Here is a 17,656-nt window from a genome sequence, read left to right on the forward strand (position 1 = left end):
GGTTGCTGAACCTTGAAAAAAAAAGAAACAATAGCCATATGAGGTCTTGTTTTTACAGGATGAGTTGTGGTTTCCATTGGCACCATTTTAGAATACATACAGTACCATGCAAATGGGTATGGAAGAAATGTTTTGAATTAAGAATACTTTCAGTAGTAGAAAGGTTAATAGTTGAGTTCTTGTCAATTAACCACATGAACTGCATGTAGAAAAGAGAAATGTAAATCCTATCAATATTCGGTGTGACTTTGCCCTTTGCCTTCCATCAGTTCTTCTCGGTACTTGTAGACAGATTTTAGCAGAACTGGGCAGGGAGGTCGATCCCGCCGCCATCTTGGAGAACTAAGCACAGATCTTCTGTGGATGTAGGCTTGTCCAATCCGTCTGTCTCTTTATGTCATCCCAGACAGACTGGATTATGATGAGTTCAGGGTACTGTTGTGTTCAGTAACAAGAGTCTGAAAGGCCCTAAATCTAACTTTGGACCAGCACTCCCCCATCCCTGCCCCATTACATTACTTTCCTGAAAAGGGGACCTTGTAAGGGAATACTAGGAACAGGGAAAGTGTCCCACGAGGTTTATTATTATTGTCATTATGCCAGAACACTGATAATAACTATTAGCTGAGGTTTTTTTCCCATTTCACTTCAAAAATATGTTTTTGGTTTTTTTTTTGCATTACACCGTATTAGTGCCATTAAAGGGATCCTATCATTAGAATCCCTTTTTTTCCTAACTAACAGGCTATTCTTCTCCTACCTTTAGATGTCTTCTTCGTGCCGCCGTTCAGTAGATAATCCGTTTTCCGCAAATGAGTTCTCTCACGACACTGGGGGCGGTCCTCAGCGCTCAAACAGCATCCCTTTAAATATCTCAAATTTGGCATGGTGGGAAGAGGCTAAAAGGAACAAGTTATTTATACAGTATTGTGAGCACTGGATTACAAGCTAGCAATAAAAGTTTATTAGCTCTATCTCTCTCGGTATATATATAAATTTATATTTAAAACTGGTATTTCTGTAACAACCTGCAGAATAAAACGAATGTAATTTATACTAAATTTACGCAATTTTTTGTCTATATATATATATATATATATATATATATATATATATATATATATATAAATCCCAAAATGGTGTGGAAGACATCCTGCAAAAAATAAGTCCTCCTATGGCTGCACTACTAAAAAAAAAAAAAAAAAAAAATCTAATGCAGTGATCTAAAACAGTAAAAACAAAAAGAAAGAAAAAAAGTTTTTAGGGGGTTAATATGTAATATAATACTTTAAATAATGTTATATAAAATGCAGAATTCATACGGGCACTTACCTGCAGTGCATGAGCGGCTTGAGGGGCTGAGTGCACTGCAGGGGACGGACGGTCCTCACTTTTATAGGGAGATAAGGTTTCGCTTTCCTCGCCTTCAAGGGATTTCTCAGAAATGATCACACCTACTTTATCAAAGATATAACATAGATAATAATAAAAACTATAGAACATTGCATAGATTCCTTTGCAATAATAGAATTGCTGCTTTTTGTTCACCCACACACTCCCTCCCAAAAAAAAACAAGCCCTTATAGGGCTCGGTTATGAAATATAAAAAGTTTTGACTTTGATTGCCCAAACGGGCCGATCAAACACGTGACCTATACAATACAATGACAAGGCTTGAAACCATCACAATAGTTTTGCACAATTTTTGCGCGGGCCAACACAGTCAGATTTGTGATAACTTGCGCCCGTTGACTAGCGTATATGACGGGGGACGGAGACTCTGGAGAATCAAATGCAAAGGTAGAGAAAGATAGACGTGTCCTTATTCAACATTTCATCATTATCGCAACGCAAACAGCTTAATTCAGACAAAAGTCTTGGCAAATGTAGCTAAAATTCTGTGGGGAAAAAAATCCAAAAACGTTTTTTTCACCCCTTTTCCTCTGGATTTTTGCACCTCACTCCTTCTGTATAAGTCTAAGGGGGAACTGCAAGTGTTTTTGCAGACTAAATTGACATGCTATGTTTTTTATAGGGCTGCATACTTTGCAGCATTTTTTTTCTGCAATGTGGACATTAAAGGGATTCTAACATTAAAATCATTTTTTTTGTCGTTCACACGTAGGAATAGCCTTAAGAAAGGCTATTCTTCTCCTGTGTCTTCTCTGCACCACTGTTCAGTAGAAATCCCGGGTCTTTGCAGGTATGCAAATGAGTTCTCTCGCAGCACTGGGGGCGGCCCTCAATGCTGCGAGAGAACTCTCCAGCGCCACCTCCATCTTCTTCAGGAACGGCCTCTACATGTCATCTTCTGGCCTGGCTTTCAATCTTCTACGCATGCGCAATGACTGCACCTGCACGCGGCCATTTTTGTGGCCACTTATGCAGGATCTTGTAGTAAGCAGCAACAAAAAAATGGCCGCGCACAGGTGCAGTCATTGCGCATGCGTAGAAGATTGAAAGCCAGGCCGGAAGACTACGCGTAGAGGCCGGTTCCTGAAAAAGATGGAGGTGTCGTTGGAGAGTTCCCTTGCAGCGCTGGGGGCACCTCCAGTGCTGTTTGAGCACTGAGGACCACCCTCCAGTGCTGTGAGAGAATTCATTTGCATAAAGACAGAAAACTGAATATCTACCAAACGGCGGCACGGAGAAGACATCTAAAGATAGGAGAAGAATAGCTTTTCATAAGGCTATTCCTACGTGTCAGGAAGAAAAAAAAAAAAAAGGGATTCTAATGATAGGATCCTATAAAAATAGAAAAAAAATTTATGTCGCAATATTGTGACACCTGTAACGTTCCCATCTGTGATAGCAACCGATAATCGCCCTCTGATGATGATCCGCAGGGCGGCGATCAGTCAAATATGGCGGTCCCCATTGGTGCCTGTGCACTTTAGATGCTGTGGTCACGTTTAACAGTTGCGATCAGCGTCGGCACTAATGGCAGTTGTTAGTGGTGAGCCCTAGTTGTATTATACAGTCAGCATCCGCCGTGTATGGAGAGAGCGCCAAGCTCCTGAGACCTCTCCATATACCCCTCCATTCCACCTCATCACATAAATTTACGTTTAGTCATAAAAGGGTTAAACCCCTTCACACGTAAGCAAAAAAGCATAAAAAAAAACCCGTCGTAGTGTAATCACACGAAACCAGATACAACAAAATATAAAAAAAAAATAAAAATGACTATGCATTCTCTACAAGACCGGTTTAGGAACAGATACAAGAAACTCCTGCGGACTATCAAACACCGGAGATTCTTTCTAGTAACATTCTTATTATTTCCTTGTAGCATTCCCGTGGGGGGAGTATTCTATAGTGTGATACACACCAGATATCTTCCGAATGGGCCATCATTATTAGGTAGGGGTCTGACTCTCAGCACCTCCGATGATCAGCTGATTGATGGGACTACAGAGCCCCTTTAGTGCTCATACGTGCAAAATGCCACCCCCCCCCTCCCAACAGCGGTGAGTGGTATTACAGTACTCCCATTCACTTCAATGGTGAAACTATAATTCTGTGCACAGTCACTACAAATTGTGAGTTTTGCTAGAGTGAGCCCTTACACCAGTGATGGTGGCGGCCCTTCTTTGTGACTGAATCTTATGTCAAGATGTTGGTGCAATGCGAAAGGATTCATCTCCACTTCCCATTTCTTCTAAACTGCGCGCCTTGGACTTGTCAAGCAAGACCAAAATTATCCAATACTAGAAATGACTGTGCACCTGAAATATGCCAAATATTGGTTCATATTGTGACCCATAAGTAGATTTGTCCTGATGTGACCCAGAAGGACAGGGCTCCATAAGGTCTGCAAATGGTGTTAGAAACAACACTAAATCCTTTCCTGGGGGCGCTGTTGTGTTGCTGGGTTAACCTCCATGCGCACTGAGTTGCGACCATGGTGGTCATACATGTGTGGCCCCAACAATGTCACATTCATCACTGAGAAATGAAAGTGACTTAGAAGAAATGACGACGTGTTCTCTGCAAGACCAGATACAAACTCTTGCGGACTATCAAACACCGGAGATTCTTTCACATTTTGATTTGCGATTTCCTTGTAGCATTCCTGTGAGGGGAGTATCCTATAGTCTATAGGTAAACAGGATGTGTCCTAAACGCCGGATATCTTCAGAATGGGCCAGCATTATTAGATTGGTAGGGATCTGACTCTCAGCACCCCCACCGATCAGCGGATTGATGGGACTAAAGTGCTCATGCAAGTTCTGCAGCCCCTTTTAGTTCTCACATGTGCACAATGCCGCCACTCCCCCTAACAGCTACGAGTGGTATTACAGTACACCCATTCACGTCACTGGTGACACTGGTGATAGTGTCATTCCGTGCACAGTCACTACAAATTGTGAGTTTTGCCAGAGTGAGCCCTTACACCAGCGATGGTGGGTGCCCTGTTTGTGGCTAAATCTTCTGTCAAGATGTTGGTGCAATAGAAAATGACTCATTTCCATGTTCCATTTCTGCCAAGCTGCTCCCCTTGTCCAACCAGACCAAAATGGCCCAATACTAGAAATCGTGTTTCATATTGACATGGATGGAGCTGGGTATGGCATCTTGATGCAGGACAAGATGATGTTAAATGGATACCATTTTGGGGAAGGTCTGATGGTTTGATCTCTTTTTACTCAATTTTTTTTTTTTTTTTAACAGTGTTATGATGTTCCGGAGGGCGTAATTGAGTAAAGATGGCGGTGCCCATGGCACTTGCACACTTTAGATGCTGCAGTCCTGTTTAATTGCTGCATCTAACAACTAAAGGTTGGATCACATCTACATTGGCATTGCGTTCAGGGGAGTCCCCCCCCCCCCCCCCAAATGGACTACTGAAGCAACTGCAAACGGTGTGCAGTGAAAGCACACGGATCCCCATAGACTATAATGGGGTCCGTGTCCTTGCCGCCAGATCTCCGCGGGGAACATGCGGACAGAAAAGTAGTTCACCATCTACTTTCCTGTCTGCATGATTCGTGCGGGCAGCGCTAAGAAAGCACACGGACCCCATTATAGTCTATGGGGTCCGTGTGCTTTTACTGCACACGGCTTGCAATTGCGTTTGGGATTCATCTCAGGGGTCCCCATGCGGACTCCCCTGAACGGAATACCGAACGCAGATGTGAACGAAGGGTCAGATTTGCACCATTCACAGCCGTTAGCGGTGGGCGCTGGCTGTATTATGGAGCTGGAATCCAGCGTTGATGGAGAGCTCAGCTCTTGAGACCTCCCAAAACATGAGTGGTTGTTAAGGGGTTAAACAATAATACAAAAAAGAAAATCCCTACCTGGCTCCATAGACAGAATTCTCTGAAAGCTACAGGTGTCATAATAAAGGCCTTGTTTTCTTACTTTCGGTTTCTGTAAAGCACTAAAACATGAAAATCTATATAAATCCGGGATCCCTGTAATGGTACAGACATGTACAATGGAGTTGAATGCTCAAAAACAAAAAATATGGTTTAGTTTCCAAGCAACTTCCCCTAGAATCCCAAATTGTAACTTGCAGGCGACTACCCAAGGCACCCGATTTTTTTCTTGCCTTGTTCGGTATCACTTCTTAGCTATACAAATGGTTTTCAATTCTTCTTGATTCCTCCATGATTTCCATAGTATTGTTCCCCCATCGCAGCGTCAGGACACGCGCGGCCGGCAACAACAACAAGACACCAAACACAGAACTTCTGAAGATTAGATTTTAATTGCAAATCATAAATGCAGATCTAATAAAATAATTTGCTCTAACATTTTATTAGGAAATAAATAAATACAAAGGCAAGACCAGTTCTGGAGGGACGAAAAAAAAAGAAAACTAAATGTGTAAGATTTGGTGATATGGGGGGGGGGGGGGAAGGGGGGCAGTTTTATACATCTGAGAGCATGGAGGGGGGGAGGGGTAGATAGTAGATGCTGAAAGTAAAGTTGTATAATTTTTGGAATTACATAGGATGTATAATAAATTGCCGGATTATATACAGAAGAGGAGACTGAAAAGACATTTTGATACAGAATAGTGATCAGGTCCTGGAATCCGGATGGACGTCCGGGCAGATCTTTATGATGGATTGTACATGGTCACCCCGTTCTTTACATTAAAGTGCACTTGTCCCTACCTACAGTGCAGGCAGCCATTCTGGGGGCGACACCGATATTCCTCCCACATCAGGTGATAATTTGGGTGTACACTTTACATAACTGTTGGCTGACTACACTATACACATGCACACTCGGCCAAGCATCCCATGTGTATGGTATTGGGAGATGGAAGAAAGCCACTAACCAGACAGCTCTGGCAATGGCTTATCTCCCCGAGAACAAAAGGGATCAGGTTGTTGAAACTCAACAAATCAATGACCCCTCCTGATGGTCAACTGCACCCCTGGAAATGGGAAGGGTCAGCCAAAACTTATCTAATATGTATTACCTGTTACTTCCCAGCTCACAGAATAGATGCCTTCACTGCTGGCAGGTCACGTGTACATTTAAAGCAGGACAGGAATAATGGGGAGGATTTTTATTTTTGTTTGTATAGTGTGAACAGTGAACATGAACACAATGCTGGCGGGTTGTCACCATGCCCTGCTTGAATTGTCACTCTGTAGAAGTCCAGTATCCCTGAGTAAGGAACCGCTGCAGTGTAAGGGGGCTCTCCGCACCACAGGGAAGATCTTCAGCTAGATTTGTGATATAATACCTTCCTTTCTGGGCTTCCCATGATACTTTTATTTAGAGAAGAGCTTCTGCTACAATTGTTTTGTAAGCCACTTAATGCCTGAGAGGAGGCTGTCTCTTCAGTAATGGTTCATCGTAGACCCAGCACTCGCCATCCTCGTGGAACAACTGAGGAAACAAGATGCCATTCATTATTTATGGGATTGCATTTTGCTAAATACTGCTTATATGAGTATAGTGGAGGTTTCACCTCTTCTGCCATGTCTAAAAATTACTGAAAGCAATACCAAAGATGTGACTTTCCTGTTGTCATACAGGTTACGAGACGTTATTGAAGGTTTGTAATCTTTGGTCTATGGTGGGCACGGGGGAATATCATATTCCTTCAAACTAAACTGGCCTCACTCATTAGACTGGAGTACTATACGCCAGTCATAATAAATCTGCCCAATTGTCTCCTTTATTCCTAGGGTTGGTAACATCAATAATATTTTGGCATTCATCATACAGTTATTGGAGAGGATGTGTTGATGTGTGCTTACCCTTGTCTCCCACGGTACTTCAGTTTCTTTTCGCTCCCTCGCTTCCGCCCGCTGCTTTTCTTCCAGGCGGTGCTTTGCCTCCGTGGCGGCGTCAATGTCTCGGATTTTCAAGTTTAACGTTACGTCTTTCCATAACCTGCCAAATAAACATACAGTAAGATGAGGGCTAAGAGACGTATTCACATACACTAATGAGTAGCCTTGTGCAGCAGCCAGGAGATAGATTATTATTATTAATCTACATAGCACCATTAATTCCATGGTGCTTTACATTTGGGATACATACATATAGATATATATATATATATATATATATATATATATATATATATATACATACATATACACACATATACATATACACACACACACATACATATTATCAATCACTATTCAATTTTTTGATAAGTGAGGGTCTGATACCTAGGGGCTGTAGCGCTGTGACGTCATATCATCCCTCTGTGGCTCAGCCTCATTCAAGTAAATGGGACGGATCTGCTACACATCAGGCACACCTACTTACTAAATACCCCACAATCACTGTACCCCAAGTATGCTGCTACATACGGCACCATACTTTGTGTACACACAGTGATTGTGGGGTACTTAGTGTCCAAAGTTTAAGAGTCTTGGGTTCAAATCCATCCAAGGAGTTTGTATGTTCTCCTCATGTTTGTCTGGGTTTCCTCCCACACTCCAAAGACATATATAGGGAAATTTGGAATTTAGACCCCCTATATGGGACAGTGACTGACAATGTCAGTGAAGGGCTGTAAAATATATTGGCGCTATACAAGTAACACTAGGTTCACACTAGCGTTCGGCAGTCCGTTCTGTGGTTTCCGTCTTCTGCATGCAGAAGACGGAAACCTGCCAGATCGGGTCCGGCCGTGAGCGGTGGTGAATGTTTTATGCTCTCCGCCGCGAAAGCGTTTTTTTTTTTAAAACGGACACAGAGTACTGCATGTCCGACTCTGTGTCCGGTTTAAAAAAAAAAACGGTTCACGGCGGAGAGCATAAAACGCTCACCACCGATCACGGCCAGACATCTTTCAAACCCATTCAAATGAATGGGTGAGAAAGAGTCCTGAAGGTTTCCGTCTGCCTCTGTTTTGTGCAGGAAATGGAAACCTGTATGAACGGAGTCCCGGGCGCAGATGTGAATGAGCCCTAAGAGAAATCATTAAAATGAAATCAATCTATGGTGAATTATTGTTATAGCTTGAGCTTCTTATGAATTTTAAAGCATGTTTGTTTGCCTGCACTGAATTTTGGAAACCCTATTCACATGTGTTGTACTCCAAAGGTGCTACTGGTTTGCAATGAGGAACCTGTACCACAAATCTACAGCAAATAAGCCACATCTGAACATGGCTTTGTACTTTTTGCTGTTTGGTTCAGAACACAAACACACGAAAGAAGAATAGTAACCCAATGGGGAAGGGGGGTTGGGAATTACCTTCTGGACTCGTATTCTAGCTGATCTTCCAACTTCCGAACCTTCTTCTTAACTGTAGGCATTTTCTTGGTATCTATAAAAACTACATTCTCCTGTACAAAAGAAGAGGAATAAGTTATATGACTCCGGATATAAAAAAGGACATATATTAGTTTAAGATTAAAAACAAAAAAAGGGATTTTCCTATCTGGGACACTTATGGCATATTCCCATGATAAATGACGTCTTGCGGCTGCAGTATTCTGCACATGTGCAGTGCTCGCCATTTACTTGTATCTGACTTTGAAGAATAGGTAAGAGCCTGTCTGCTGGGAATAAGTCTCTGGGGCTGAGGTCACGTGCTAAAAAAGATTTATTTTTTTGCTGCAGATTTTGCTGCATTTTTTTGAGCCAAACCCAGGAGTGGCTTCCAAAGGAATGGGAAATGGATTAAAAAATACAGATATACAGAATACAGATTTGACCCATTTCCCAATTACCTAATTTTCTATTATGGAACACTATTTTCCACCATTTAAGGCAAGTGGGGCTCCCATACAGACCTGCCAATGGCAGAAATAATGGAGTGACTTAAGTGTAACATGTCAGTGCATCAGACAAGGTGATTTATTAGAGATGAATATCCATTCCATTACCCCATTTGCATTTTTCGTGTACATGACGCCATTCCACTCTCCTTCTATCGAACAGATTGATTTCTTGTCATTGGGAGGACTGCAGAGAAGAAACGAGAGGAACAGACAAGTTATACTTTATCAACTGATGGACAACGCAACACAATCCTGAATTTACACCTATATATTCCATCAGGACATACTCACTAGATTTCTGCGGTTACTCTGTGCTTCTTGCCACCGTAGAAGGGTTTGGTATGGAACGTGATGATCGCGCTGTATCCGGTTTTGGAACAATTAATGTTGCACTCTCCTCCCAGCTCCACCCAAGGCACAGTCAGTATGGACCTGAGGACAGAGATGTCATTATCGGCCATGTCCTACAGTAGGTTACACAAGGTTAGATCTAGAATGACTTCTACTCACCTCCCATAACCATTGGGGAACGTTAGGATGTAGTGTTCATCATAATCTAAACAGGACACACAGCCTAGAGACAGAAAGATGGCAAAGACATAAGCACTAAAAAGGGACGGCTTTCCTGCAAGAAAATAAAAACTACCTGCACCCTTTTAGAACAGCAAAATCAATGAGGTCTTACCTTGCCCGATATTATGGACTCCAATGGACATCCCCAAGAATTTGGACTTTGTCCATATGTGGGCATTGAACTGTATCCTCTTATTATAACATTCGGCGTAAAAGGCTGAAACTAAATATTAAAGAGAAAGGAGAACATCTTACACAGGTGGAAATACAGGTCCTATAAACATTATACATGTATAATTTCCATACAGTGAAGATCCCATTGTGAAAGGCCAGGGGTCTCTAATAAAGTGGCCTTTCAGTGTATGAGCTGTTCTTTAGATGCCAAATGCAAACAATGACCACAAATATTGCTATGGATGCAGGCAGCATACACCGCACGTCCATCGCTCAGTCAATCAGAAGACATGACTGCGGACTCCATAGAACAAACCCCACACTCAGATTTTATTAGGACATGATAGAAACAACTGCAGCCGGCAAATACAATGGGAATAGTGAATTTCCGTCATTGATAATACTGCAATAATCTATCAATGTATCCTCAGTTTTTAAATAAAGTCCATAACCAAAATCTTTGCAAAGTTACAAGTCAACCTTGTAAAAGAAAAGGATTTGCCCTTGAACCACGTATCACAGAGACTACCATTCATCTGAATGCTTGCCGTGCAATACCCCATTTATCCACCAGAGGCTGCTGCAGAGGGAACCCCTGACTGACTATGGTTTCTCCTAGATCCGGCTCCTAGCAAACCTGACAATTTAGCTGATCGCCCCAGGGGCCACATTCGAGAAGGGTTTGTCCCTTTAGGCTGCCTTCATATTAAAATGAGTTTTAACTTGCCCAGTCCTAAAGCAGCATCACAAGGAGTCTCTGAGCTCCTCCTCAGTCACACAAACACAAATATTAATGTCATTCCAGGGTTGGAAGTGTTATCATAGGGACACTGTAGCGGGATGGCTGTAGGTAAACAGGTCTAATTTTTGTCTTATCTTATCTCTTATTTATTTTTTTTTCCAAATTGTCAAATTTATTTTCAAATAAAAAAATATTACGATCCATATCTAAAAAAGTGATAAGCTGCAACTTACTTGGCGGATGATGTGAGACCTGCTCGGATACGAAAGTCACATTATTTTTGGAAGCCCAAGGAACTGGCCCTTCAGAAACGGACTCCTGAAATAAATCAAAACAGGACAATACGGTCACATGCAAACCCGACCAAGGGGGTTTATGTATTAATACTATGCCAGTAAAGTGCTTGGCCCAGAAATATTAATTCACTCTGTCAGAGTATGCAGGTTGTTTTTTTTTTTTTTTTATCAGTGCTGTTTCCAAAGGACCGCAGGGGGCGCTATAACACACGTAACGGCAATCTATAGCCACAGTAGTCATTTGTTTTGCATGCTGTAATAACTCATCTTGGAATAACCCATTTAATGACTATTTTATACCAAACTTAATGGAATTCAACTTACAGAGTCTTCGTTTTCCTGTCCTGGTAGGTCCCAGTGACACTGGAAGACTTCTCCTAGGATGGGGTTGTAAGGCTTCTTTGCTACAGAGCCCTTCCTGCCAGCGTGGAATGCAGACAGATACCACCGGACCACCTGAATCATCCTGTCTTTGGGATCTTTGTGGTCACCAATACTAAAAGAAACCAAATAACAAGAGTAAGGCGGCTGATGCAGCGGAGCCCCGATCAATGTGTTAGACCTCATCTGTCGTATTTGTTCATATAAAGCAAATACCTTAAAAACAGGTCCGGATGTGCAAAGAAGTCAGCGTACATCTCCAGTAGAGATCTTCTCTCAAGGATAAAAGTTGGGAGAACAACCTGCGTGAAAACAGATTATCCGAACATTAACATAAAGCCCATATACAAGCGCACACAAATACATCCAAAATAAGGTTCTGTTCACATGTGAAGCAGAGAAGAATGCAAATATTGAGGATTAGTTTCCCTTCCCTGGGTTTTTTGCCCTCCTTTCAATCATTAAAAGGGCGGTAAAAGAAAACTAACCTAGCTGTGGGAATAGTTATAAAAGCTCCCCCTTGCTCCAGCATTAGCGGACCTCAATGATCTTTGTTTATTTTCCTGGCATGAAGATGCGCTGAATATCTCTGTGGCTTCTGAGTGGTCGCGGGCCAAGCATACTTGTGTCACAGCTAAGGCCAGGGATTGGCTGCAGAGGTCACATGGATATAAGGCAGGTTGTCCCTCCAGGAAAATAAAGACGGGGAAACCCACCAAAAGCAACGTTGCTGGAGCCAAGGAAGATTAAGGCTGGTCAATTGAGGACACATTATACTCAATGCAGCCTCTTACACCACCGGATATTTTATCCATGGTGTGCCGGGCCGCAACCGAGGTCTGCAATTTTTAGAACATGTCCGTAATGGCCGCAATTCACGGCACTGCACGGACTCGCCCATAGAACTCTATGGGTGAGTTCAGAAGTCTACGGGCATCTGCGGAGTGTATGTTGATGATCAGCAACATGCGGACCGTAAAAGCATTACGGTCGTGTAAGACCAGCCTTAAGAGTACGGTAGGTTTCATAGACTTTTAATGAAGCAGCAACAAATAAGCACTTTGTCACTCCGATCACGTAAAACCTTCGTTCTCAAGATTAGTGGGGGTCCCAGGAGAGGAAACTCCAATAAGACACATTTCGGACTTTTTTGGATAGGTAACAAAATGTGATTGTGGACACTTAACATCTGACATGTACATAGGTGATATATTGCGATTATGGGACAGCCCCTTTAAGGGTTAACCAGGAGTGCAGAATAATCTCAAAGGACACGTCTTTCATCAACCTAACTAGGTAAATGTTCTTGTCTACTTAGCACCGGCAATTAAATGTTCTACAATCTCATGACAATGCTCGGCTAACCCGATATCAGTGCACAAAGAATCCGGCGCGCCGCTTGACATCATAACAGTTTTTGGCACAAACACAAACCTTCCATTAACAATGTCCGCGGGGCATGTTTACATAGCACATCCTGACTTCTGTGTAATGGTTCCCAAAAAAAGTGGAAGATACAAAGTCCAGGCCTCTAGAAGGACTTGTTATGAGGAATAATGCAGCGGCAAAAAACGTTCTCACCTTCGTGAGGTCCATTCCCAGTCGGACCTGGGACAGAAGGTGCATGATAACACTCTTGTGCTCCTCCACAGATTCGCCTTCCCCATCGTCATCACGGTCATCCTGAGTGTCGAACTGTTCTATGGGAAAACGAGTGGATGCCATGTTATTACATGAGCGCTCGGCATAGACCGCACCATCCTCATATGTAGCATAAGCATAACATACATAAACACTACTCAGTGATGGGCAGATCTGGGCAAACCAATACAAAAACCACTGATCTACATATAATCCTGACTGCCATTAGACATCTCCGAAGCTTGCTTGCTTATGATCACTGCTGATCTTATATTGATAACCTATCCTAAGGACAGGCCATTAATATCGATTGTCAGGAAAAGTCCTTTAATAGAGAGTCAATGGGTACATCATTTTGGATCTATCCCATCCCTACAGGGGCTGAATCTCTATGGTTCTATTACATAACAAGTTGAAGGACAATTCTGTCACCACTAGAGGGAGTGTCAGAGCTTACTACTGCCTATTAATGCGATGAGCCTAGAACGGTTTTCCAGGACTTTTATACTGTAACCCAATCCCTATAACAGGTCCTGACTATCAGATCGGTGGGGCTACAGCAGCCCTGAATATAGCACAATGTACAATGTGCAGTGGCCCAGAATAATACTGCAACTTTCTCCCACGTAATTTTATGTAAAGGCACTTCGGCTCATAAAATGCAGCAAAAAATACAGATGTTCCAAAACGTACGGCCTCAGCCAGTTTGCATGTGTCCATATTACAAGGTCCTGGTGGGAAGGGAGTACTTTGGTTGTGATGTGGATGATCAGACAGTGACTTTTTATTGCAGAGGTTTCACTTTCCAATTTTACCAGGGCTAAAGCTGCAGTCCATCAGAATACATTGAGTTGCATGAACCCCGTGCACCTTTATAAGATGGGAAAGTGATGCCACAACAATAGATCACAATCCAGTTGTGGAGGTTATCAGTGTATATTGCTGCTACCTACCAGCATCATTGGTCCCATTTGACATGGAGGAATTGAGGGATTCTGTCGTGTCCGGCCTCTTCAGACTGGTCCCTGTGCTGCTGTGTGTTAGGGCTGCTGCAGACTCGGACGAGCTGTGCGATAAAATGGATATAGTTTTATATTGAAGTTGTATTTCAAGGCTAGGAAATCCCTAACAACACAGTCATTAGGACATTATGGAGATGGAAGCCGCTACGTTCCTACTCAACACCGCAGCTATCTCTGTACTAAATGTGATATTTGCTCGCTGCCAGCATGATGAACCATTCTTTGTTGCAGCCAACATAGGTGATCAATGCCCGGGAGGACATTTATCATCAGAAACGGAACATTTTTGCTGCGGAGAACAATAAAATCCAAAAGACAAGATGTAAGATGGGAGAGAGCTCTGAGTTATAGACAGCTACATGAATCTCATGAGCAGAGCAAAAGAAAAACACAGGAGGAAGGGTAAAAAGAAACGTAACAAACATTACTATGACCTAGGCAAGGACATCACTAGTATATGAGACCGCTTTATGATCGGTGCGTATCTGACTACTGGGAACCAAACAGATTCTCAGAATGAGTGGCTGCAGGGTTGGATGTGGCCGCACCAGTGTCAGGGGCCGTCTGCAGTTCTTGGAAAGCTGGTACTGGTTGTTTTGGTGAGAGGCTTTTGATGGGGATCCAGGGGGGCAGTAGAGGCAAAGATTGCTTTTTTAGTAAAAACAGCTACCTTGCACAATAAATGTTGACCAATACTACTACTATAGTCATCTGAGAATCCAAGACCTGACCAGGCCTCACTTATCTGCAGCAATGGTCGGGGGTGTACGAAACATTAGAGAGACTATTCCCTTGTATGTATCTTTCAATGAGAGCTGCAGACTGTAAAAACCAATATGTCAATGTGTCTGCCAGACAGAAAGATTAATAGCCATGACATTTCAATGTATGAAGTGGCCATGTTTAATTAGAAAAATCATTAGTGAGAGGTCATTACATCGATACAGTCCCAGATAATGTAAATTCATGTCCGAAATGTAGATGGATCCTTACCAACTAGACAGAAGTCTTGCAGCGAAAACAAAAAGACACAGAAATATTTAGAACAGGATGTTAAACAAGAAATGGCAAATACACAACACGTGTATACATACGGGACGGCATAGTACAGCACATACATAAAGGGAGCAAGGACAACGGGCCCATAATCTGGTGGGAGAGACGCTCATATATACCGTGACATGGGGCCGAGCCTGCAAACATTAGGGGACAAGTGGAGGGAGCATGGCTGCAGACTACAAAGGGTTTATATGTAGTCTGTTACCTTAGAGACATACAGGGACACAACATGATAGGACAAACGCACAGACATCTTTGTTTTATCCCGCCCTCCTAGCAATGGGGGAGGTTGTGTGTCTACATATAAATACTACTGGATTCTGTCATTCAGGTTTTCTGGGCATTTGCCAATAGTGTGATAGCTGTCCTGGCAGCAGAAGGGTCACAGTTATAGTGGAGTATGTGAGCGTAGGTACATATATGTTGTTACATGGGTATTACCATCTCAGTGCAGGAGTGCCTTCCCTTTTGCAAAAAATCCAGGGAAGCAGAGAAGACACAGGCGGGTGTTACAGACATAAAACCAAAGAAATGGAGAGAGAACAAGGAAAAAGGACACAAAACCGGACACTATAGAGGGAATTGAATAACCCATCTACGCAAGATGGATGCAAAGGTGGCTCATTTTTGGCGCCAAAGATGTGCCACATTGTTCCTTACTACGAAAGCGGGCAGTGCAGAATCGGGACATCTCCGCCCCTCGACTTTACTATAACTCACGCCAGAAAGATAACGTGAGTTATACCTGAAAGCTACACAAGTTCCTGAGATTTAATTCTAGTGCACAGGAATTATTAAGAGGCCATCTTGGAACATGATGTGACGGCTAGGGACTGGATTAAGACTGACATAAGAAACGCCAGTCTTAAATAAGTCATCCCCCTTCCCCCTGTATACGTCTATGACGTTTTTGACTATGAGATTCTTCCATGCAAATCCCAAATGGATTTTAATGTCTGGTTCTCAATTACAGTATAGAAAGAAAAAAAACAAACAAATGAAGCCGTGTTCAGACTAGGAGGAGCCATGACGGCCATTTACTTCCATATTTATGACCTCGTGTTTTATTTACTTGTTTGTGCTTCTGTTAATCAGTCTATTACAGGTTGTTTCGGTCATTGGAATTTGTACTTTAGAATGGAGCATTGGTTTCCGGTCACGTTGGGAGAAGTTGTTTTGTTTACACTAAATGTTCCAACGTTGCAGTGAAAAAGTTGGCGGAGATTGAGGCCGTGTTCACAGGTCATGTTTGTGTACATGCTGGTGAAAGCTTCTAATATACAGTCGTACCTATGAAGCCAAGAGCGTCTCCTCCTTCAGGTTAATGGAGGTCAGCCTACTCCAAAAACATACAAAGCTCCATATATGATGTAGTCCATGTGACTGCAGCAGAGCAGCCATTTATAGGGATCAGAAATGTCTATTATCAGCTGATCCATGATCTACTTGGAGAGCTGTGTGTTGACCCCCCACCCCAAATGGGATATTGTTAACCTATCTTAAGTTAGGTCATCAAGATCTAAATTGTGGAAAACCTAAAGTCGCTCTAGTCACATGACTGCTGAAACTCGAAGTCAAAGAAGGAATCTATACTTTCTATTTCAACCTATACCATTCAGTATTGCTGCCATGCTTTTCAATCTCTTAATGGCTTATCTATACGTACAGCACTGCCAGGAGGCCTCGTAAATTATAGGCGAAAAAAAAAAGGTACTCATCCTAAGTGACCCAAATGGAAGGAACAATTTTAGTGAAGATGGCTGCTGGCCAATCCTTTGGCTTAGCGCCATCTTGTGCTTAGAGTATTAGCAAGAAGAGCAGGGAGGAACCAAGTGGGAACCAAAAACTTACTCCATGCATCGCTTTGGGGAGGACGTGCTCTGGTAGAATTCATCGGCGTCGTAGAATTCGTCCTCACTGCTGGAGTAGGAGAAATCGGGCACAGTATTGGGGGACAGATTGACATGGCTGGGGGACGTCAGACTACTGCTGGGAACTGACTGACCGCTTCCTAGAAAGGAGAAAAAGATCAGAACTGGAACCTCAGAATTGTTGCTGAAATGCATTGGGCTCATAAGTTAGTTTCCTATCTGTGACAGACTCCTGTGCACCATAAACGCATCTGCAAAACTGACTTGTACCTATTTCCAGGTATACTCTCTCACCCGATCTGTCCAATGCCCAACAAGTGTCATGTAGGGTCCTATGCAAATTAAAGGGGTTGTCTGGCTTCAAATTGATTTTTCATATTCATGACCCATCTACAAGACACACGGACCCTGCACAGATCAGCTGTCTCTGCAATGTCTGGGTCCCAGAACCTATAGCAATGGACAGGGAGCATGTGCAGGCTCTCCTACTCAAGTAATATCAGGTGGGAGAATATGGCAGCACAACAACTTTAATAATGAGGAAACAATGATTTATTATCTCACCTGTGCTGTTCGGTGTTGGAGTCTGATGGCTGGGGAGGGTACCGACTACTGACCCAACAGCCAGTGAGGAGGGGCGCTGCTCTCCTTTGCCAACCTGGACAGCTTCTGGAATATA

The 17,656-nt window shown here is 42.8% G+C and overlaps 1 protein-coding gene across 7 annotated transcripts in view; it reads right to left on the reverse strand.

Moving 5' to 3' along the window:
- Positions 1-6,528: 6,528 nt before the first annotated feature.
- OSBPL9 (oxysterol binding protein like 9) overlaps positions 6,529-17,656 on the reverse strand; it is a 56,804-nt gene continuing 45,676 nt past the window's right edge. For 3 of the 7 annotated variants that reach the window (XM_075287669.1, XM_075287666.1, XM_075287672.1), the window contains 15 exons: positions 17,542-17,646; positions 16,958-17,117; positions 15,041-15,055; positions 13,979-14,091; positions 12,966-13,084; positions 11,601-11,686; positions 11,328-11,499; positions 10,941-11,025; positions 9,904-10,014; positions 9,729-9,792; positions 9,510-9,650; positions 9,324-9,402; positions 8,689-8,780; positions 7,230-7,365; positions 6,529-6,855 (listed from right to left, as the gene is read on the reverse strand). In XM_075287669.1, coding sequence (XP_075143770.1) covers positions 6,781-6,855; positions 7,230-7,365; positions 8,689-8,780; positions 9,324-9,402; positions 9,510-9,650; positions 9,729-9,792; positions 9,904-10,014; positions 10,941-11,025; positions 11,328-11,499; positions 11,601-11,686; positions 12,966-13,084; positions 13,979-14,091; positions 15,041-15,055; positions 16,958-17,117; positions 17,542-17,646 — 1,553 coding nt within the window. In that variant the 3' untranslated portion in view covers positions 6,529-6,780. The remainder of the gene's footprint in view (positions 6,856-7,229; positions 7,366-8,688; positions 8,781-9,323; positions 9,403-9,509; positions 9,651-9,728; positions 9,793-9,903; positions 10,015-10,940; positions 11,026-11,327; positions 11,500-11,600; positions 11,687-12,965; positions 13,085-13,978; positions 14,092-15,040; positions 15,056-16,957; positions 17,118-17,541; positions 17,647-17,656) is intronic. The other 4 variants (XM_075287670.1, XM_075287667.1, XM_075287671.1 and 1 more) reach the window with 2 other exon arrangements.

This window comes from Leptodactylus fuscus, chromosome 9 (assembly GCF_031893055.1).
Source record: "Leptodactylus fuscus isolate aLepFus1 chromosome 9, aLepFus1.hap2, whole genome shotgun sequence".
Lineage (NCBI taxonomy): Eukaryota > Metazoa > Chordata > Amphibia > Anura > Leptodactylidae > Leptodactylus > Leptodactylus fuscus.